Source organism: Oncorhynchus nerka, linkage group LG26, assembly GCF_034236695.1.
Source record: "Oncorhynchus nerka isolate Pitt River linkage group LG26, Oner_Uvic_2.0, whole genome shotgun sequence".
NCBI classification, from domain to species: domain Eukaryota; kingdom Metazoa; phylum Chordata; class Actinopteri; order Salmoniformes; family Salmonidae; genus Oncorhynchus; species Oncorhynchus nerka.
In genome coordinates this window covers 45,374,520-45,398,901 of record NC_088421.1, presented here as the reverse complement: position 1 = coordinate 45,398,901, position 24,382 = coordinate 45,374,520, and the positions used below count along the sequence as shown (strand labels likewise).

At 40.9% G+C, this 24,382-nt stretch overlaps 2 protein-coding genes across 2 annotated transcripts in view; one reads left to right on the top strand and one right to left on the bottom strand.

The window, feature by feature from the left end:
* Positions 1–24,382, bottom strand: part of cldnk (claudin k) — a 280,906-nt gene that overhangs the window by 154,876 nt on the left and 101,648 nt on the right. The gene's annotated exons all lie outside the window — the stretch shown is intronic.
* On the top strand, positions 2,032–22,506 carry LOC135564897 (epsin-3-like). The gene is made up of 6 exons (XM_065010982.1): positions 2,032–2,391; positions 12,173–12,529; positions 14,690–14,848; positions 21,035–21,118; positions 21,293–21,406; positions 22,321–22,506. The coding sequence occupies exons 2-6, from the start codon at positions 12,461–12,463 to the stop codon at positions 22,504–22,506; spliced, it is 612 nt and encodes a 203-aa protein (XP_064867054.1). The 5' UTR covers positions 2,032–2,391; positions 12,173–12,460.

The following is a 24,382-nucleotide window of genomic DNA, read 5'->3' as shown; positions in this document are numbered from 1 at the left end:
TGGAAGAAAACCTGATGGAGTCTGCAAAAGACCTGAGACTGGGACGGAGATTTGTCTTCCAACAAGACAATGATCCCAAACATAAAGCAAAATCTACAATGGAATGGTTCAAAAATAAACATATCCAGGTGTTAGAATGGCCAAGTCAAAGTCCAGACCTGAATCCAATCGAGAATCTGTGGAAAGAACTGAAAACTGCTGTTCACAAATGCTCTCCATCCAACCTCACTGAGCTCGAGCTGTTTTGCAAGGAGGAATGGGAAAAAAATTCAGTCTCTCGATGTGCAAAACTGATAGAGACATACCCCAAGCGACTTACAGCTGTAATCGCAGCAAAAGGTGGCGCTACAAAGTATTAACTTAATTAAGGGGGCTGAATAATTTTGCACGCCCAATTTTTCAGTTTTTGATTTGTTAAAAAAGTTTGAAATATCCAATAAATGTCGTTCCACTTCATGATTGTGTCCCACTTGTTGTTGATTCTTCACAAAAAAATACAGTTTTATATCTTTATGTTTGAAGCCTGAAATGTGGCAAAAGGTCTCAAAGTTCAAGGGGGCCGAATACTTTCGCAAGTCACTGTATCTCTCTATAATCTGTCATAGATACTGACTCTCCATCTATCCCTCTATAATCTGTCATAGATACTGACTCTCCATCTATCTCTCTATAATCTGTCATAGATACTGACTCTCCATCTATCCCTCTATAATCTGTCATAGATACTGACTCTCCATCTATCTCTCTATAATCTGTCATAGATACTGACTCTCCATCTATCTCTCTATAATCTGTCATAGATACTGACTCTCCATCTATCTCTGTCATATAATCTGTCATAGATACTGATCTATCTCTCTATAATCTGTCATAGATACCATCTATCTCTCTATAATCTGTCATAGATACTGACTCTCCATCTATCTCTCTATAATCTGTCATAGATACTGACTCTCCATATAAATCTGTTATAGATACTGACTCTCCATCTATCTCTCTATAATCTGTCATAGATACTGACTCTCCATCTATCTCTCTATAATCTGTCATAGATACTGACTCTCCATCTATCTCTCTATAATCTGTCATAGATACTGACTCTCCATCTATCTCTCTATAATCTGTCATAGATACTGACTCTCCATCTATCTCTCTATAATCTGTCATAGATACTGACTCTCCATCTATCTAAATCTGTCATAGATACTCTCCATCTATCTCTCTATAATCTGTCATAGATACTGACTCTCCATCTATCTCTCTATAATCTGTCATAGATGCTGACTCTCCATCTATCTCTCTATAATCTGTTATAGATACTGACTCTCCATCTATCTCTCTATAATCTGTCATAGATACTGACTCGCCATCTATCTCTCTATAATCTGTCATAGATACTGACTCTCCATATAATCTCACCTGCCAATAAACAGTGCAGTAACACACCAGTATATAATCTCACCTGCCAATAAACAGTGCAGTAACACACCAGTATATAATCTCACCTGCCAATAAACAGTGCAGTAACACACCAGTATATAATCTCACCTGCCAATAAACAGTGCAGTAACACACCAGTATATAATCTCACCTGCCAATAAACAGTGCAGTAACACACCAGTATATATCTGTATGATGAGAAATGAAAGACCATATATATGTTAAAGTACTCCCCAAACAGACCAAGAGCTGTGTCTGACACCCTGTATGTGAAAGTGTCCCCACAACACTTGTCTGTGACAGGTCATTCGGCCTCTGACTGGAGAGAATAGAGAGAGCGCGAGAGAGAAGGAGAGAGCGATGTCTTTATTCTTTTGGAACTTTTGTGAGTGTAATGTACCCTGTAAATGTATTATTGTTTATTTCACTTTTGTTTATCTATTTACTTTCTTTGGCAATGTAAACATATGTTTCCCATGCCAATAAAGCCCCTTAAATTGAAAAATAAATTGGATCGCGAAGTTGAAGTTGCTTACCACCCGGGATACAACGGGTTAAAGCCTGACTCCGCAGGCACAACGCACCCCTCCCTATTCTACCTCTCTGTCGTTCCATTTTACTGTGTGTGCTCAGGGGGTTTCTTTGCCATCTGCGAGCACCGCGCTCATGTGTTTGTGTGTTCAGCCTTATGCACACACAATAAACTTTTTTTTACCGGACACCAGATAGAATTTCAAAGACACCTGCACCGAAAACAATAATATTCGGAACATTTCTTCCGGACATAATCCTGAACTGCTCTGGAGATCCTTTTTCGTTTGTGGCTTTTAGTGCCCTTTTCAACGATTTCTGTTTCATTCGAAACAGGAGCTCGGAAACATGTTGAGGAGAGGAGGTATTTCTTTTGAAAGGTTCCCGAAGTTGGGACGCCAATGATGCGCGATGCAAGAGGTAAGGGGAGGAACGGGGTTTCGGGAAACCGCCCAGTGGTTTGGTAGACGTGATTTTCGGTTTGTTTGAGCGGTTAATTTGTTCGGTTTAGTATGTAACTGTTAGCACCGATAGCTGAGTCACTGTTGTGCTCTGTGCCTGCCTGGTTGGGCTCGCTGCTCTGTTCTGCACTACTGTTTTGGGAAACCGGGCCCTGCTCTGTCCTATCTGACGCAATGTGCTGCATGATGTGGGTTCATTGCCCCAGTTTATACCTAAACTCGGAGGGCGAAACTGATACCTTGGACAGGGCAATTAATCTAGGATATAGCTACAAACTTGTAAAACGGTAGACCCAGGTGCTAGGTTGGGCAGACACTTGTCAACAGTAAGGATAGTAGAACATGAACAAGAAAACTATCCCCGATTGCTTAAATCTGACACACCTATCTATGATGTTAAGTAATGAAGGCTTATTGTAGGAATGTGGCCGATCGCCTACTCATTACAATGTAACAAACTTCAGCAAGGACTCTGAAGATTATTTACGACGGAGCCAATTCTGAAACCAATCCAGAGATGGACTATTGTCAGAAAGTATTTGTGGGCCTCTTTCTAAGGTTTTAAACATTCAAATGAAACCATGATTCCACCTGCATTACACCGTCTCACGTAGGTCTACCTGTCCAGCATTAGGCTACATAAACTCACGTAGGTCTACCTGTCCAGCATTAGGCTACATAAACTCACGTAGGTCTACCTGTCCAGCATTAGGCTACATAAACTCACGTAGGTCTACCTGTCCAGCATTAGGCTACATAAACTCACGTAGGTCTACCTGTGTCCAACCCGGGGATTTACAGGTCCCAACCCAACAGTGCTGTCTACACTGCAGGCCTTTGATCCTACATCATAGAATAGGCCTATAACACGTCTTCATGCTCAGTCATACATCATTTATAACTTGTATTGTACTCGTGCTCATGCAGGGTTGGAGTTATGTTAAATCAAGGGCTAGGTCATGGTCTCTCTGTTGTATAAGGGAACCATTATGTCCTCTTAGAGAAGACAGATACTAAAGGGGAAATCTGCAGTCGCTACATCAGATGAATAATATGTACCCATTGATTATTGAAGAATATAACTTGTAAATTCCTCAGGAGCTTAGTTCAACTGTGGTACCCCATCAAAACCCTAAATATAACCTGGTTTTACTCAGGAGCTTAGTTCAACTGTGGTACCCCATCAGAGCCCTAAATATAACCTTAGTTCAACTGTTTCAGAGCCCTAAATATAACCTGGTTTTAGGAGCTTAGTTCAACTGTGGTACCCCATCAGAGCCCTAAATATAACCTGGTTTTACTCAGGAGCTTAGTTCAACTGTGGTACCCCATCAGAGCCCTAAATATAACCTGGTTTTACTCAGGAGCTTAGTTCAACTGTGGTACCCCATCAGAGCCCTAAATATAACCTGGTTTTACTCAGGAGCTTAGTTCAACTGTGGTACCCCATCAGAGCCCTAAATATAACCTGGTTTTACTCAGGAGCTTAGTTCAACTGTGGTACCCCATCAGAGCCCTAAATATAACCTGGTTTTACTCAGGAGCTTAGTTCAACTGTGGTACCCCATCAGAGCCCTAAATATAACCTGGTTTTACTCAGGAGCTTAGTTCAACTGTGGTACCCCATCAGAGCCCTAAATATAACCTGGTTTTACTCAGGAGCTTAGTTCAACTGTGGTACCCCATCAGAGCTGGTTTTACTCAGGAGCTTAGTTCAACTGTGGTGCCCCATCAGAGCCCTAAATATAACCTGGTTTTACTCAGGAGCTTAGTTCAACTGTGGTGCCCCATCAGAGCCCTAAATATAACCTGGTTTTACTCAGGAGCTTAGTTCAACTGTGGTACCCCATCAGAGCCCTAAATATAACCTGGTTTTACTCAGGAGCTTAGTTCAACTGTGGTACCCCATCAGAGCCCTAAATATAACCTGGTTTTACTCAGGAGCTTAGTTCAACTGTGGTACCCCATCAGAGCCCTAAATATAACCTGGTTTTACTCCATTGTTTGTAAACAAAGTAAATGTAAACCAACACTGTGGAGCCTCAAAACATTGTTAAAACTATCATTTGTATTATGGATGGTCAGTCCTCCATAGCCCTGTCTAGGAATATGAGATTGGTTCAATTAAACTCACGTAGGTCTACCTGTGTCCAACCGAGGGTTGTACAGGTCCCAACCCACCAGTGCTGTCTACACTTGCATCCATAGCTCTGTCTATGAATATGAGATTAGTTAAGTTTCACCAGCCTCGTCCCTCAGGGTTTTTACAGAAACAGTGACGAGGACTATGCTTTGTTATTGTTTCAACTACAGATTGCCCCTTTAAGTATCCTCTTATATTGGTTTTGTTTTGATGAGTTTGTGTTTTGGGTCAGAGTGGAGTGCTGGTTTGTCAGACCAGCCCTGTTTGTCTAAGGGGATATATGAAGTTTGTGTTGGTGTGTTGGTGTGTTGGTGTTTTGGTGTGTGTGTTGGTGTGTGTGTGTGTGTGTTGGTGTGTGTGTGTGTGTGCATGTGTGTGTGTGTGTGTGCATGTGTGTGTGTGTGTGTGTGTTGGTGTGTGTGTGTGTGCATGTGTGTGTGTGTGTGTGTTGGTGTGTGTGTGTGCATGTGTGTGTGTGTGTGTGTGTGTTGGTGTTTTGGTGTGTTTGTCTGCGTGTGTGTGTGTGTGTTGGTGTGTGTGTGTGTGTGCGTGTGTGTGTGTTGGTGTTTTGGTGTGTGTGTGTGTGTGTGTGTGTGTGTGTGTGTGTGTGAGCTGCCCTGTGCCCACGGTTTCTTTTGGACCCACTGACTGAATGAGAGAAGGAGATGGTACGGTGTAGGCATGTCAAGGTGGATATGCTGTAAGGTACACAGTAGTGTAGTTCTATCCTCAAGCCTGCATTATGGATGGAGTGAGGAAAGAGAAAGGAAATAGAACCCATTCCTAATTTAGATAGAAAACAGAGGCCTGGTAAGCCTGTGTGGTGCAGCTAGGACCTAGCCTGAGTGCTGCAGCTAGGACCTAGCCTGAGTGCTGCAGCTAGGACCTAGCCTGACCTAGTGGTGGTGCAGCTAGGACCTAGCCTGAGTGGTGCAGCTAGGACCTAGCCTGAGTGGTGTAGCTGGGACCAGGCAATAGAAGGAGACGACAGACCTGGGACCAGGCTATAGAAGGAGACGACAGACCTGGGACCAGGCTATAGAAGGAGACGACAGACCTGGGACCAGGCTATAGAAGGAGACGACAGATCTGGGACCAGGCTATAGAAGGAGACGACAGATCTGGGACCAGGCTATAGAAGGAGACAACAGATCTGGGACCAGGCTATAGAAGGAGACAACAGATCTGGGACCAGGCTATAGAAGGAGACAACAGATCTGGGACCAGGCTATTGGAGACAACAGATCTGGGACCAGTCTAGGTTCTAGCTGCAGAATCATTTAATAAACTACAGGATAATATTATAGTGTTTTTTTCAATAGGAGATTGATCACTATGGACCAATGGAATGATCACACTCACTCACTCACTCACTCACTCACTCACTCACTCACTCACTCACTCACTCACTCACTCACTCACTCACTCACTCACTCACTCACTCACTCACTCACTCACTCCATCTATTCCCAACTCCACTCTCTCCTGCAGCGTACAGGGCTCTCTAACTTGACCATTTTTATATCTATTTCCTGTACAGACTCCAACACAGGAATGCCAGGAATACATCAGTGTTGTCCCAGGGCCAGTAGATGGTAGAGGGAGGAAATGAAGCCAAATACAATGAATACGTAGCTAGGAGCTGAACATGAACCTGCCTGGTGACTGAGGCCCTTGTCAAAACGACCCCTATCCCCCATAGGCCCTTGTCAAAACGACCCCTATCCCCTATAGGCCCTTGTCAAAACGACCCCTATCCCCTATAGGCCCTTGTCAAAACGACCCCTATCCCCTATAGGCCCTTGTCAAAACGACCCCTATCCCCTATAGGCTCTTGTCAAAACGACCCCTATCCCCTATAGGCTCTTGTCAAAACGACCCCTATCCCCTATAGGCCCTTGTCAAAACGACCCCTATCCCCTATAGGCCCTTGTCAAAACGACCCCTATCCCCTATAGGCCCTTGTCAAAACGACCCTATCCCCTATAGGCTCTTGTCAAAACGACCCCTATCCCCTATAGGCTCTTGTCAAAACGACCCCTATCCCCTATAGGCCCTTGTCAAAACGACCCCTATCCCCTATAGGCTCTTGTCAAAACGACCCCTATCCCCTATAGGCCCTTGTCAAAACGACCCCTGGTAGTGGGGTACTTGACTTGTGGAGATCTGTAGTCAGTGTGAATCCTACGGGGAAGGTTCCACCAAACTAATATTTATATATTTTATTTATTTAACTAGTCAGTTAAATCAGTTAAGAACAAATTATTATTTACAATGACGGCCTACCTGTTATCTGCCTTGTTCAGGGGCAGAACAGTATATTTTTACCTCGTCAGCTCGGGGATTTGATCTAGCAACCTTTCGGTTACAAACCACTATACTACCTGCCACCCCTAATATAAGAGGTCAAGAGGTAGGGGTTGTTTCTGGCCTGGATGTGTCAGGACCACTGGAGATAGTGGTAGTGGGGTTGTTTCTGGCCTGGATGTGTCAGGACCACTGGAGATAGTGGTAGTGGGGTTGTTTCTGGCCTGGATGTGTCAGGACCACTGGAGATAGTGGTAGTGGGGTTGTTTCTGGCCTGGATGTGTCAGGACCACTGGAGATAGTGGTAGTGGGGGTTGTTTCTGGCCTGGATGTGTCAGGACCACTGGAGATGGTGGTAGTGGGGTTGTTTCTGGCCTGGATGTGTCAGGACCACTGGAGATAGTGGTAGTGGGGTTGTTTCTGGCCTGGATGTGTCAGGACCACTGGAGATAGTGGTAGTGGTCATCTGACCGTACAGGAAGCATCCATGGCTATTTTCATCAGCCACCAGTCTATTTCCAACCAGGACTATGACACTGATGTTACTGTACAGTTGTAGCCATAGGGCCCTATATCACAGCAGTGGAGGCTAGGTACACCTACTGAGTCATGATCTTATTCTAGTCAATTCCGTGTAATCTTTCTCCCAACACTCGTAACATTAGCAGGCCTGAGGTCAGCGTTGACATGAAGATTTGATTCTGGGTTCCAAGATGAGTTACTTGACCTTGTACTGAATAATTGTTAATGTCAATGTTTTCCGGTTGTCTTAATTGTGTGATCATTTTGTCATCTATGTATTGGTGAATAGACTTGTTTTATCTAGGTAACATTTTTACATGAAGATGGACTTCATAAATGATTTACAAGATTTATTAGGGTTTATTAGGGGTTTATTAGGGGGTTTGTCAGGGTTTATTAGGGGTATTAGGGGTTAGGGGTAATTAGGGTTTATTAGGGGTTATTATGGTCATTAGGGGTTTATTAGGGGTTTATTAGGGTTTATTAGGGGTAAGGGTTTATTAGGGTTTATTAGGGGTTATTATGGTTTATTAGGGGTTATTAGTGGTTTATTAAGGTTTATTAGGGTTTATTAGGGGTTTATTAGGGTTTATTAGGGGTTTATTGGGGTTTATTAGGGTTTATTAGGGGGTTTGTCAGGGTTTATTAGGGGGTAATTCGGGTTTATTAGGGGGTTATTATGGTTTATTAGGGGGTTATTAGTGGTTTATTAAGGTTTATTAGGGGTTTATTAGGGTTTATTAGGGGTTTATTAGTCGTAAATATATATAATCTATATACCAGTCTTGTCAAAAACCAGGTTTTGCAACGAAGCACTACTTTTCTCTGGGACTTTGGTAATGGGGCCAGATTATGAAATCACATATTCAGTACATTCAAGAGGGCTTCAGCTGGATCGATACAGTCAAGAGGGCTTCAGCTGGATCGATACAGTCAAGAGGGCTTCAGCTGGATCGATACAGTCAAGAGGGCTTCAGCTGGATCGATACATTCAAAAGGGCTTCAGCTGGATCGATACAGTCAAGAGGGCTTCAGCTGGATCGATACATTCAAGAGGGATTCAGCTGGATCGATACATTCAAGAGGGATTCAGCTGGATCGATACATTCAAGAGGGATTCAGCTGGATCGATACATTCAAGAGGGATTTAGCTGGATCGATACATTCAAGAGGGATTCAGCTGGATCGATACATTCAAGAGGGCTTCAGCTGGATCGATACATTCAAGAGGGCTTCAGCTGGATCGATACATTCAAGAGGGATTCAGCTGGATCGATACAAGTCAATAGCACTGCTTCTAAAACACACAATTGACACCTGCTCGTCCCACATCTCATTCTAAAATCATGGGCATTAATATGGAGTTGTTCCCCACTTTGTTCCTATAACAGCCTCAACTCTTCTGGGAAAACTTTCCACTAGATGATGGAACATTTCTGCGGGGACTTGCTTCCATTCAGCCACAAGAGCATTAGTGGGGTCAGGCACTGATGTTGGGCGATTAGGCCTGGTTTCTGCATGGACCTCACTTTGTGCATGGGGAAATTGTCATGCTGAAACAGGAAAGGGCCTTCCCCAAACTGTTGCCACAAAGTTTGAAGCACAGAATCGTCTAGAATGTTATTGTATGCTGTAGCTAGAAGATTTCCCCTCACTGGAACTAAAGGGCCCGAACCATGAAAAACAGCCCCAGACCATTACTCCTTCTTACTGTTGGAACTATGCATTAGGGCAGGTAGCGCTCTCCTGGCATTAGCCAAACTCAGATTCGTCTGTCGGACTGCCAGATGGTGAAGAGTGATTCATCACTCCAGGGAACGCGTTTCCACTGCTCCAGAGTCCAATGGCGGTGAGCTTTACACCACTCCAGCAGACGCTTGGCATTGCGCGTGGTGATCTTAAGCTTGTGTGTGGCTGCCCGGCCATGGAAACCCATTTCATGAAGCTCCTGACAGTTATTGTGCTGACATTGCTTCCAGAGGCAGTTTGGAACTCGGTAGTGAGTGTTGCAACCGAGGACAGACCATTTTTACGCGCTACGTGCTTCAACACTCGGTGGTCCCGTTCTGTGAGCTTGTGTGGTCTACCACTTCACAGCTGAGGCGTTGTTGCTCCTAAACGTTTCCACTTCACAATAACAGCACTTACAGTTGACCGGGGAAGGTCTAGCAGGTAGAAATTTGACAAACTGACTTGTTGGAAAGGTGGCATCCTATGACGGTGTCATAGGATGACAACTGAAGAGTCACTGAGCTCTTCAGTATGGGCCGGGCTGTTTGTCTATGGAGATTGCATGGCGGTGTGCTCAATTTTATACACCTGTCAGCAACCGGTGTGGATGTTATAACCGAATCCACTAATTTGAAGGGGTGTCCACATACTTTTGTATATATAGTATATACCATTCATTTATGAACCTGCCTTGAATCCTAAAGCCTGTAGAAGTTTCAGACATGGAGACGTACGACCAGGTCAACGTCTGACTGAGTTAGAGGATAAGATCCTCAGTCTGCCTGCTCTAAACCCTTTGTTTAATAGGTACTGCTGACTTATGAGAGGAAAGTGTACTGGCGTGACGGTGGTGTTTTGGCTGACTCAGGGCCGTGGCAGCATGCTGGTAACATGAAGAAGTTTGTTGTCGTCTAGATCTGGGCTGTTCTGTTGTTGTACTACTATTCTATACCCGTTGTTTCTTCTAAAAGACTGGACACGGAAGAGAGTGCATCACTTTTTACCAGAGTGGATGTAGTTAAAGTCACATCACTTTTTACCAGAGTGGATGTAGTTAAAGTCACATCACTTTTTACCAGAGTGGATGTAGTTAAAGTCACATCACCTTTTACCAGAGTGGATGTAGTTAAAGTCACATCACTTTTTACCAGAGTGGATGTAGTTAGTCACATCACCTTTTACCAGAGTGGATGTAGTTATGAAACAATCACCTTTTTACCAGAGTGGATGTAGTTAGTCAGGAATGTAGTTAAAGTCACATCACTTTTACCAGAGTGGATGTAGTTAAAGTCACATCACCTTTTACCAGAGTGGATGTAGTTAAAGTCACATCACACTTTTACCAGAGTGGATGTAGTTAAAGTCACATCAGAGTTGTAGTTAAAGTCACATCACTTTTTACCAGAGTGGATGTAGTTAAAGTCACATCACTTCTGGATGACCAGAGTGGATGTGTAGTTAAAGTCACATCACTTTTTACCAGAGTGGATGTAGTTAGTCACATCACTTTTACCAGAGTGGATGTAGTTAAAGTCACATCACTTTTTACCAGAGTGGATGTAGTTAGTCACATCACTTTTTACCAGAGTGGATGTAGTTAGTCACATCACTTTTTACCAGAGTGGATGTAGTTAGTCACATCACTTTTTACCAGAGTGGATGTAGTTAAAGTCACATCACTTTTTACCAGAGTGGATGTAGTTAAAGTCACATCACTTTTTACCAGAGTGGATGTAGTTAAAGTCACATCACTTTTTGTGGGGTGCTGCTGGGATGAAACAATCTTGTAATAGGAAAGTAGTCAATTAATTTCTCCAACATGAATGATTACAAGTTTACAAGGTTTGTGTCCTATAAGGATCTTGGTCAGGTCTGGGACAGGTATGTGGTAGAGTGTGTGTCCTATAAGGATCTTGGTCAGGTCTGGGACAGGTATGTGGTAGAGTGTGTGTCCTATAAGGATCTTGGTCAGGTCTGGGACAGGTATGTGGTAGAGTGTGCAGACAGGTGAGCCCTGAACCTTCTTATTACAGTAGTGTAACAGGTACATCCACAGCCGTTTCTTATTACAGTAGTGTAACAGGTACATCCACAGCCGTTTCTTATTACAGTAGTGTAACAGGTACATCTACAGCCGTTTCTTATTACAGTAGTGTAACAGGTACATCTACAGCCGTTTCTTATTACAGTAGTGTAACAGGTACATCTACAGCCGTTTCTTATTACAGTAGTGTAACAGGTTTGTCCGTAGCTGTTTAGTAACTCTCACCTTTGGTGCCCAAGCCGCTTTTCTGCTCTGCTGCCATGGTGATGATGGAATCCTGTCAGAAAAACAAGCAGGGGGTGGTGCTCCTCCCTGTCTGTTGCGATAACAAAACTTTCAAAGAAGAAAATGCCTATGACTATAGACTAAAAATAATCAGTTAGTGCCCATCCCAAATGGCACCCTATTCCCTATACCCTCAAAATGAAAGCAAAAGCTTTGACGAAGGCTGTGAGCTTGACAAGCAAGTGATACTGACAATGGCAGTGTGTAGGATTTTATTATATAGGGATAAGTCCCAAAATGCACCCTATCCCCTATATGTCCCCTTATAGGCTCTGGTCAAAAGTAGTGCGCTACAAAGGGCTGTGTCCTCACGGTTAAGTCCCCCTCAAAACTAATATTTGTATTCCTGTAAAAAAAAAAAACGTCCTTTTGTCCTTCATGATTCTGAAATGGCTGACTGGACAGAGAGGGATGGTAGATCGTCTATAGTCAGCTCTCTCTGTGTGTGGTCAGGTCCCACCATGTCTCTTTCTTTCTTGTCCCAAAAGGCACCCTATTCCCTAGTACACTACTTAGTGCACCACTACTAACCCATGGGTCCTGGTCTAAAGTAGTGCACAATATAAGGAATAGGGTGCCATTTGGGCCCTGGTCTAATGGGGTGCACTATATAGGGTGTATTAGGGACACAGCCCTGGTCTACTGGTCACTGATATTACAGTGTGCATCTGTATGTCAGTCTAACTGTGATGTTCTCTTCCTGACTAGGAACACACACTCTGGGCGTCACTGAACTCATCTAGAGGACCACATCTCATCTCCTCCCCCATCTTAACTCTACTGACCTCCTCCCCACCTACCTCCCTCCTCCATCCCAGTTAAAGACTCCCCCCTCCTTAACTCTACTGACCTCCTCCCCCCCCTACCTCCCTCCTCCATCCCAGTTAAAGACTCCCCCCTCCTTAACTCTACCTGTGAGAAGAAAGCTGGTGGGCGGGCCCACTGTATGATTCCATTGCCCACTTCTTAACACCTGTGAAACACTGACCAATCACCATGCAGACATCATCTCTCCGCCGCCAGGTGAAGAACATGGTCAACCAATACTCAGAGGCAGAGATCAAGGTTTGTTGTTGTGCTTGTTGTTGTTGTTATTTAACATTTGTATTGTTACCTAAAGTTGAAGTTAGAAGTTTACATACACCTTAGCCAAATACATTTAAACTCAGTTTTTCCACATTTCCTGACATTTAATCCTAGTAAAAATTCCCTGTCTCATGTCAGTTAGGATCACCACTTTATTTTAAGAATGTGAAATGTCAGAATAATAGTAGAGAGAATGATTCATTTCAGCTTTTATTTCTTTCATCACATTCCCAGGGGGTCAGAAGTTTACATACACTCAATCAGTATTTGGTAGCATTGCCTTTAAATAGTTTAACCTGGGTCAAACATTTTGGGTAGCCTTCCACAAGCTTCCCACAATAAGTTGGGTGAATTTTGGCCCATTCCTCCTGACAGACCTGGTGTAACTGAGTCAGGTTTGTAGGCCTCCTTGCATGCACACACTTTTTCAGTTCTGCCCACAAATTAGGTATGAGGTCAGGGCTTCGTGATGGCCACTCCAATACCTTGACTTTGTTGTCCTTAAGCCATTTTGCCACAGCTTTGGATGTATGCTTGCGGTCATTGTCCATTTGGAAGACCCATTTGCGATCAAGCTTTAACTTCCTGACTGATGTCTTGAGATGTTGCTTCAATATATCCACCAAATTTTCCGTCCTCATGATGCCATCTAGTTTGTGAAGTGCACCAGTCCCTCCTGCAGCAAAGCACCCCCCAACACGATGCTGCCACCCCCGTGCTTCACAGTTGGGATGGTGGTCTTCGGCTTGCAAGCCTCCCCCTTTTCCCCTTTTACCTCCAAACATAAGATGGTCATTCTCCCAAACAGTTCTATTTTTGTTTCTTCAGACCAGAGAACATTTCTCCAAAAAGTATGATCTTTGTCCCCATGTGCAGTTGCAAACCGTAGTCTGTTTTTTTAAAGCAGTGGCTTCTTCCTTGCTGAGCGGCCTTTCAGGTTATGTCGATATAGGACTCGTTTTACTGTGGATATAGATACTTTTGTACCTGTTTCCTCCAGCATCTTCACAAGGTCCTTTGCTGTTGTTCTTTTCGCACCAAAGTATATTCATCTCTAGGAGACAGAACGCGTCTCCTTCCTGAGCGGTATGACGGCTGCGTGGTCCCATGGTGATTATATTTGCGTACTATTGTTTGTACAGATGAACATGGTGTCGGGGTAGCCGGAGCGGCAGGGTAGCCTAGTGGTTAGAGCGTTTGGACTAGTAACCGAAAGGTTGCAAGTTCATATCCCCGAGCTGACAAGGTACAAATCTGTCGTTCTGCCCCTGAACAGGCAGTTAACCCACTGTTCCTAGGCCGTCATTGAAAATAAGAATTTGTTCTTAACTGACTTGCCTAGTTAAATGAAAAAAAAAAAAAAATGGTACCTTCAGGCATTTGGAAATGTTTCCCAAGGATGAACCAGACTTGTGGAGGTCTACAATCTTTTTTCTGAGGTATTGGTGGATTTATTTTGATTTATCCATGATTTCAAGCAAAGATGCACTGAGTTTGAAGGTAGGCCTTGAATTACATCCACAGGTACACCTCCAATTGACTCAACTGATGTGAATTAGAAGCTTCTAAAGCCATGACATCATTTTCTGGAATTTTCCAAGCTGTTTAAAGGCACAGTCAACTTAGTGGATGTAAACTTCTGACCCACTGGAATTGTGATACAGTGAATTATAAGTGAAATAATCTGTCTGTAAACAATTGTTGGAAAAAATTACTTGTGTTATGCACAAAGTAGATGTCCTAACCGACTTGCCAAAACTATAGTTTGTTAACAAGAAATATGTGGAGTGGTTGAAAAACGAGTTTTAACGACTCCAACATAAGTGTATGTAAACCTTCGACTTCAACTGTATATATTGTAAAGCTTCTTTGGGTCTGAGAAAAGAGCCATCATAAATCATTCTTATATATTGTAGTTTATCATTTTTCTTGGGCTGGGATTCAAACTGATCGTGCTTTGTTGGTGATTTTAAAGGGAATGTTTCGGAGACCTCATTCACGCTGAATGCAGCGTATGTCGGCTCATTCGGAAATGACTTTTTAAATGGAGCATCACTGACAAAATGACATCGGATTGAATCCCGGCCCGAATTATATTTTGTCAAACTAAATATGTATTCATATTATTATTATATTAAGGTCCGCGAGGCGACCTCCAACGACCCGTGGGGCCCCCCTTCCTCTCTGATGTCAGAGATCGCTGACCTGACCTTCAACGTGGTGGCGTTCACTGAGGTCATGGGTATGATCTGGAAACGCCTCAACGACAGCGGGAAGAACTGGAGACACGTCTACAAGGTCAAAGTTCACCTGGAAACTAAATGTTTTCTCTATGATATTTACTAACAAACAACATTCACCTGGAAACTAAATGTTTTCTCTATGATATTTACTAACAAACAATTGTTAGTTTTCCTTTCATTCTTTAAATATCCTGTTCCTATTTTTATCATCATATTCTGTTTTTATTGTTTAACCCTTGTCTTTCTATCTACTGTTAGATGTGTCTTTCTATCTACTGTTAGATGTGTCTTTCTATCTACTGTTAGATGTGTCTTTCTATCTACTGTTAGATGTGTCTTTCTATCTACTGTTAGATGTGTCTTTCTATCTACTGTTAGATGTGTCTTTCTATCTACTGTTAGATGTGTCTTTCTATCTACTGTTAGATGTGTCTTTCTATCTACTGTTAGTTAGATGTTAGATGTGTCTTTCTATCTACTGTTAGATGTGTCTTTCTATCTACTGTTAGATGTGTCTTTCTATCTACTGTTAGATGTGTCTTTCTATCTACTGTTAGATGTGTCTTTCTATCTACTGTTAGATGTGTCTTTCTATCTACTGTTAGATGTGTCTTTCTATCTACTGTTAGATGTGTCTTTCTATCTACTGTTAGATGTGTCTTTCTATCTACTGTTAGATGTGTCTTTCTATCTACTGTTAGATGTGTCTTTCTATCTACTGTTAGATGTGTCTTTCTATCTACTGTTAGATGTGTCTTTCTATCTACTGTTAGATGTGTCTTTCTATCTACTGTTAGATGTGTCTTTCTATCTACTGTTAGATGTGTCTTTCTATCTACTGTTAGATGTGTCTTTCTATCTACTGTTAGATGTGTCTTTCTATCTACTGTTAGATGTGTCTTTCTATCTACTGTTAGATGTGTCTTTCTATCTACTGTTAGATGTGTCTACTGTTAGATGTGTCTTTCTATCTACTGTTAGATGTGTTAGATGTGTCTTTCTATCTACTGTTAGATGTGTCTTTCTATCTACTGTTAGATGTGTCTTTCTATCTACTGTTAGATGTGTCTTTCTATCTACTGTTAGATGTGTCTTTCTATCTACTGTTAGATGTGTCTTTCTATCTACTGTTAGATGTGTCTTTCTATCTACTGTTAGATGTGTCTTTCTATCTACTGTTAGATGTGTCTTTCTATCTACTGTTAGATGTGTCTTTCTATCTACTGTTAGATGTGTCTTTCTATCTACTGTTAGATGTGTCTTTCTATCTACTGTTAGATGTGTCTTTCTATCTACTGTTAGATGTGTCTTTCTATCTACTGTTAGATGTGTCTTTCTATCTACTGTTAGATGTGTCTTTCTATCTACTGTTAGATGTGTCTTTCTATCTACTGTTAGATGTGTCTTTCTATCTACTGTTAGATGTGTCTTTCTATCTACTGTTAGATGTGTCTTTCTATCTACTGTTAGATGTGTCTTTCTATCTACTGTTAGATGTGTCTTTCTATCTACTGTTAGATGTGTCTTTCTATCTACTGTTAGATGTGTCTTTCTATCTACTGTTAGATGTGTCTTTCTATCTACTGTTAGATGTGTCTTTCTATCTACTGTTAGATGTGTCTTTCTATCTACTGTTAGATGTGTCTTTCTATCTACTGTTAGATGTGTCTTTCTATCTACTGTTAGATGTGTCTTTCTATCTACTGTTAGATGTGTCTTTCTATCTACTGTTAGATGTGTCTTTCTATCTACTGTTAGATGTGTCTTTCTACTGTTAGATGTGTCTTTCTATCTACTGTTAGATGTGTCTTTCTATCTACTGTTAGATGTGTCTTTCTATCTACTGTTAGATGTGTCTTTCTATCTACTGTTAGATGTGTCTTTCTATCTACTGTTAGATGTGTCTTTCTATCTACTGTTAGATGTGTCTTTCTATCTACTGTTAGATGTGTCTTTCTATCTACTGTTAGATGTGTCTTTCTATCTACTGTTATGATGTGTTAGATGTGTCTTTCTATCTACTGTTAGATGTGTCTTTCTATCTACTGTTAGATGTGTCTTTCTATCTACTGTTAGATGTGTCTTTCTATCTACTGTTAGATGTGTCTTTCTATCTACTGTTAGATGTGTCTTTCTATCTACTGTTAGATGTGTCTTTCTATCTACTGTTAGATGTGTCTTTCTATCTACTGTTAGATGTGTCTTTCTATCTACTGTTAGATGTGTCTTTCTATCTACTGTTAGATGTGTCTTTCTATCTACTGTTAGATGTGTCTTTCTATCTACTGTTAGATGTGTCTTTCTATCTACTGTTAGATGTGTTAGATGTGTCTTTCTATCTACTGTTAGATGTGTCTTTCTATCTACTGTTAGATGTGTCTTTCTATCTACTGTTAGATGTGTCTTTCTATCTACTGTTAGATGTGTCTTTCTATCTACTGTTAGATGTGTCTTTCTATCTACTGTTAGATGTGTCTTTCTATCTACTGTTAGATGTGTCTTTCTATCTACTGTTAGATGTGTCTTTCTATCTACTGTTAGATGTGTCTTTCTATCTACTGTTAGATGTGTCTTTCTATCTACTGTTAGATGTGTCTTTCTATCTACTGTTAGATGTGTCTTTCTATCTACTGTTAGATGTGTCTTTCTATCTACTTTCTATCTACTGTTAGATGTGTCTTTCTATCTACTGTTAGATGTGTCTTTCTATCTACTGTTAGATGTGTCTTTCTACTGTTAGATCTTTCTACTGTTAGATGTGTCTTTCTATCTATCTACTGTTAGATGTGTCTTTCTATCTACTGTTAGATGTGTCTTTCTATCTACTGTTAGATGTGTCTTTCTATCTACTGTTAGATGTGTCTTTCTATCTACTGTTAGATGTGTCTTTCTATCTACTGTTAGATGTGTCTTTCTATCTACTGTTAGATGTGTCTTTCTATCTACTGTTAGATGTGTCTTTCTATCTACTGTTAGATGTGTCTTTCTATCTACTGTTAGATGTGTCTTTCTATCTACTGTTAGATGTGTCTTTAGATGTGTCTTTCTATCTACTGTTAGATGTGTCTTTCTATCTACTGTTAGATGTGTCTTTCTATCTACTGTTAGATGTGTCTTTCTATCTACTGTTAGATGTGTCTTTCTATCTACTGTTAGATGTGTCTTTCTATCTACTGTTAGATGTGTCTTTCTACTTTCTATCTACTGTTAGATGTGTCTTTCTATCTACTGTTAGATGTGTCTTTCTATCTACTGTTAGATGTGTCTTTCTATCTACTGTTAGATGTGTCTTTCTATCTACTGTTAGATGTGTCTTTCTATCTACTGTTAGATGTGTCTTTCTATCTACTGTTAGATGTGTCTTTCTATCTACTGTTAGATGTGTCTTTCTAGATCTACTGTTAGATGTGTCTTTCTATCTACTACTGTTAGATGTGTCTTTCTATCTACTGTTAGATGTGTCTTTCTATCTACTGTTAGATGTGTCTTTCTATCTACTGTTAGATGTGTCTTTCTATCTACTGTTAGATGTGTCTTTCTATCTACTGTTAGATGTGTCTTTCTATGTTAGATGTGTCTATCTGTTAGATGTGTCTTTCTATCTACTGTTAGATGTGTCTTTCTATCTACTGTTAGATGTGTCTTTCTATCTACTGTTAGATGTGTCTTTCTATCTACTGTTAGATGTGTCTTTCTATCTACTGTTAGATGTGTCTTTCTATCTACTGTTAGATGTGTCTTTCTATCTACTGTTAGATGTGTCTTTCTATCTACTGTTAGATGTGTCTTTCTATCTACTGTTAGATGTGTCTTTCTATCTACTGTTAGATGTGTCTTTCTATCTACTGTTAGATGTGTCTTTCTATCTACTGTTAGATGTGTCTTTCTATCTACTGTTAGATGTGTCTTTCTATCTACTGTTAGATGTGTCTTTCTATCTACTGTTAGATGTGTCTTTCTATCTACTGTTAGATGTGTCTTTCTATCTACTGTTAGATGTGTCTATCTACTGTTAGATGTGTCTATCTACTGTTAGATGTGTCTTTCTATCTATCTTTCTATCTGTTAGATGTGTCTTTCTACTCTACTACTGTTAGATGTGTCTTTCTATCTACTGTTAGATGTGTCTTTCTATCTACTGTTAGATGTGTCTTTCTATCTACTGTTAGATGTGTCTTTCTATCTACTGTTAGATGTGTCTTTCTATCTACTGTTAGATGTGTCTTTCTATCTACTGTTAGATGTGTCTTTCTATCTACTGTTAGATGTGTCTTTCTATCTACTGTTAGATGTGTCTTTCTATCTACTGTTAGATGTGTCTTTCTATCTACTGTTAGATGTGTCTTTCTATCTACTGTTAGATGTGTCTTTCTCTACTGTTAGATGTGTCTTTCTATCTGTTAGATGTGTCTTTCTATCTACTGTTAGATGTGTCTTTCTATCTACTGTTAGATGTGTCTTTCTACTACTGTTAGATGTGTCTTTCTATCTACTGTTAGATGTGTCTTTCTATCTACTGTTAGATGTGTCTTTCTATCTACTGTTAGATGTGTCTTTCTATCTACTGTTAGATGTGTCTTTCTATCTACTGTTAGATGTGTCTTTCTACTCTACTGTTAGATGTGTCTTTCTATCTACTGTTAGATGTGTCTTTCTATCTACTGTTAGATGTGTCTTTCTATCTACTGTTAGATGTGTCTTTCTACTGTTATCTACTGTTAGATGTGTCTTTCTATCTACTGTTAGATGTGTCTTTCTATCTACTGTTAGATGTGTCTTTCTATCTACTGTTAGATGTGTCTTTCTATCTACTGTTAGATGTGTCTTTCTATCTACTGTTAGATGTGTCTTTCTATCTACTGTTAGATGTGTCTTTCTATCTACTGTTAGATGTGTCTTTCTATCTACTGTTAGATGTGTCTTTCTATCTACTGTTAGATGTGTCTTTCTATCTACTGTTAGATGTGTCTTTCTATCTACTGTTATGTGTCTTTCTATCTACTGTTAGTCTTTCTATCTACTGTTAGATGTGTCTTTCTATCTACTGTTAGATGTGTCTTTCTATCTACTGTTAGATGTGTCTTTCTATCTACTGTTAGATGTGTCTTTCTATCTACTGTTAGATGTGTCTTTCTATCTACTGTTAGATGTGTCTTTCTATCTACTGTTAGATGTGTCTTTCTATCTACTGTTAGATGTGTCTTTCTATCTACTGTTAGATGTGTCTTTCTATCTACTGTTAGATGTGTCTTTCTATCTACTGTTAGATGTGTCTTTCTATCTACTGTTAGATGTGTCTTTCTATCTACTGTTAGATGTGTCTTTCTATCTACTGTTAGATGTGTCTTTCTATCTACTGTTAGATGTGTCTTTCTATCTACTGTTAGATGTGTCTTTCTATCTACTGTTAGATGTGTCTTTCTATCTACTGTTAGATGTGTCTTTCTATCTACTGTTAGATGTGTCTTTCTATCTACTGTTAGATGTGTCTTTCTATCTACTGTTAGATGTGTCTTTCTATCTACTGTTAGATGTGTCTTTCTATCTACTGTTAGTTAGATGTGTCTTTCTATCTACTGTTAGATGTGTCTTTCTATCTACTGTTAGATGTGTCTTTCTATCTACTGTTAGATGTGTCTTTCTATCTACTGTTAGATGTGTCTTTCTATCTACTGTTAGATGTGTCTTTCTATCTACTGTTAGATGTGTCTTTCTATCTACTGTTAGATGTGTCTTTCTATCTACTGTTAGATGTGTCTTTCTATCTACTGTTAGATGTGTCTTTCTATCTACTGTTAGATGTGTCTTTCTATCTACTGTTAGATGTGTCTTTCTACTGTTAGATGTGTCTTTCTATCTACTGTTAGATATCTACTGTTAGATGTGTCTTTCTATCTACTGTTAGATGTGTCTTTCTCTACTCTACTTTCTATCTACTGTTAGATGTGTCTTTCTATCTACTGTTAGATGTGTCTTTCTATCTACTGTTAGATGTGTCTTTCTATCTACTGTTAGATGTGTCTACTGTTAGATGTGTCTTTCTATCTACTGTTAGATGTGTCTTTCTATCTACTGTTAGATGTGTCTTTCTATCTACTGTTAGATGTGTCTTTCTATCTACTGTTAGATGTGTCTTTTTGTATTGTTTAACCCTTGTCTTTCTATCTACTGTTAGATGTGTGTGGTGTCTGTTTTGAAGTGTGTTGTGTGTAAGTGAAGTGGATTGTTGTTTTATTGCTAGGCCCTGACTCTACTCGACTACCTGATCAAAACGGGCTCGGAACGTGTGGCGCAGCAGTGCAGAGAGAACGTCTACACCATACAGGTTAGGTTGACGGTTCGAATCCCGAGTCTGTCGGGATAAATGTCTGGGAGTGCACTGAGCTGGCTTCTGAATGGGTTCTTTCTCAGGGGGTTGAAACCAAAAAAACTATCTGCAAAAAAAGTATAATAAAGTATATTTCCTTCTCTTCCTCTTCCTCCTCCTCCTCCTCTGTAGACCCTACGGGACTTCCAGTTCACAGACAGGGATGGCAGGGACCAGGGGGTGAATGTTAGGGAGAAGGCCAAGCAGCTGGTGGCCCTGATGAGGGATGAGGAGAGGCTGAAACAGGTATGACATGGTACTTGTATTCTGTTGGTTTGGTTTTGTTCAGTATGTGTGTCTGCTTCTGTTTTCCCAGATACATTATGTCTGGTCCTGGACTTCTGTTAGACACCAGACACATTATGTCTGGTCCTGGACACCAGACACATTATGTCTGGTCCTGGACACCAGATACATTATGTCTGGTCCTGGACATCAGACACATTATGTCTGGTCCTGGACATCAGACACATTATGTCTGGTCCTGGACATCAGACACATGTCTGGTCCTGGACATCAGACACATTATGTCTGGTCCTGGACATCAGACACATTATGTCTGGTCCTGGACATCAGACACTGGTCCTGGACATCAGACACATTCTGGTCCTGGACATGTCTGGTCCAGGACATCAGACACATTATGTCTGGTCCAGGACATCAGACACATTATGTCTGGTCCTGGACATCAGACACATTATGTCTGGTCCTGGACATCAGACACATTATGTCTGGTCCTGGACATCAGACACATTATGTCTGGTCCAGGACATCAGACACATTATGTCTGGTCCAGGACATCAGACACATTATGTCTGGTCCTGGACATCAGACACATTATGTCTGGTCCTGGACATCAGACACATTATGTCTGGTCCTGGACATCAGAGTCTGGTCCAGGACATCAGACACATTATGTCTGGTCCTGGACTTCTGTTGGACACCAGATACATTATGTCTGGTCCTGGACTTCTGTTGGACTTCAGACACATTATGTCTGGTGCTGGACATCAGACACATTATGTCTGGTCCTGGACTTCTCCATTGATCTGGCTTTTTAGTCCCGGTCTAGGTGTAATATGTGTCCAGGAATTGTCCCCTCGATGATTAATAAAATCCCTATCTACATTATGTAAATACCTAGCTATCTATTTGTCTAGGAGAGGACCCTGGCCCTGAAGACCAAGGAGAGGATGGCTGGAGCAGCTGCAGGGTCAGGGATGGGCTCTAGTTCTCTACCTCCACCCTACCCAGGCCGCCGTACCAGCCAGCCCAGCATGACTGCTCTCTACGGGGATGACTTCAGCCGGTCCAGGGAGTCCCATTCCTCTTTCAATTGTGAGTAGTACCATGCAACTGGGAATATGCAGACACACACACACACACACAGACACAGACACACACACACACACACACACACACACACACACACACACACACAGACACAGACACACACACACACACACACACACAGACAGACACACACACACACACAATCACGTTATTGGAAACAGGCTGTTCTGAGGTCAGGCCAGGTTGTGGCTCGATAAGTTTGAGTCGGGTCAGGGACAATTTTTTTATTTTTCATTTCAGCTAACCCTAATCCCTTTCCTAAACTTAACCTTAACCTACCTTAACCTAACCTTAACCTAACCTCCTAACCTAGTTCTCCTAAAGCTAACCTTAACCTAGTTCTCCTAAAGCTAACCTTAACCTAGTTCTCCTAAAGCTAACTTTAACCTAGTTCTCCTAAAGCTAACCTTAACCTAGTTCTCCTAAAGCTAACCTTAACCTAGTTCTCCTAAAGCTAACCTTAACCTAGTTCTCCTAAAGCTAACCTTAACCTAGTTCTCCTAAAGCTAACCTTAACCTAGTTCTCCTAAAGCTAACCTAACCTAGTTCTCCTAAAGCTAACCTTAACCTAGTTCTCCTAAAGCTAACCTTAACCTAGTTCTCCTAAAGCTAACCTTAACCTAGTTCTCCTAAAGCTAACCTTAACCTAGTTCTCCTAAAGCTAACCTTAACCTAGTTCTCCTAAAGCTAACCTTAACCTAGTTCTCCTAAAGCTAACCTTAACCTAGTTCTCCTAAAGCTAACCTTAACCTAGTTCTCCTAAAGCTAACCTTAACCTAGTTCTCCTAAAGCTAACCTTAACCTAGTTCTCCTAAAGCTAACCTTAACCTAGTTCTCCTGAAGCTAACCTTAACCTAGTTCTCCTAAAGCTAACATTAACCTAGTTCTCCTAAAGCTAACCTTAACCTAGTTCTCCTAAAGCTAACCTTAACCTAGTTCTCCTACTTAACCTAGTTCTCCTAAAGCTAACCTTAACCTAGTTCTCCTAAAGCTAACCTTAACCTAGTTCTCCTAAAGCTAACCTTAACCTAGTTCTCCTAAAGCTAACCTTAACCTAGTTCTCTTAAAGCTAACCTTAACCTAACCTTAACCTAACCTTAACCTAGTTCTCCTAAAGCTAACCTTAACCTAGTTCTCCTAAAGCTATCCTTAACCTAGTTCTCCTAAAGCTAAACTTAACCTAGTTCTCCTAAAGCTAACCTTAACCTAGTTCTCCTAAAGCTAACCTTAACCTAGTTCTCCTAAAGCTAACCTTAACCTAGTTCTCCTAAAGCTAACCTTAACCTAACCTTAACCTAGTTCTCCTAAAGCTAACCTTAACCTAGTTCTCCTAAAGCTAACCTTAACCTAGTTCTCCTAAAGCTAAACCTTAACCTAGTTCTCCTAAAGCTAACCTTAACCTAGTTCTCCTAAAGCTAACCTTAACCTAGTTCTCCTAAAGCTAACCTTAACCTAGTTCTCCTAAAGCTAACCTTAACCTAGTTCTCCTAAAGCTAACCTTAACCTAGTTCTCCTAAAGCTAACCTTAACCTAGTTCTCCTAAAGCTAACCTTAACCTAGTTCTCCTAAAGCTAACCTTAACCTAGTTCTCCTAAAGCTAACCTTAACCTAGTTCTCCTAAAGCTAACCTTAACCTAGTTCTCCTAAAGCTAACCTTAACCTAGTTCTCCTAAAGCTAACCTTAACCTAGTTCTCCTAAAGCTAACCTTAACCTAGTTCTCCTAAAGCTAACCTTAAAACCTAGTTCTCCAAAAGCTAACCTAGTTCTTAAAGCTAACCCTAGTTCTCCTAAAGCTAACCTTAACCTAGTTCTCCTAAAAGCTAACCTTAACCTAGTTCTCCTAAAGCTAACCTTAACCTAGTTCTCCT

Coding starts and splice junctions, on each gene's coding strand:
- LOC135564897 (XM_065010982.1), top strand. CDS start 12,461: ATGCAGACATCATCTCTCCGCCGCCAGGTGAAGAACATGGTCAACCAA. Junction 21,119..21,292: donor AGAACGTCTACACCATACAG/GTTAGGTTGACG, acceptor CCTCCTCTGTAG/ACCCTACGGGACTTCCAGTT. Junction 21,407..22,320: donor ATGAGGAGAGGCTGAAACAG/GTATGACATGGT, acceptor CTATTTGTCTAG/GAGAGGACCCTGGCCCTGAA.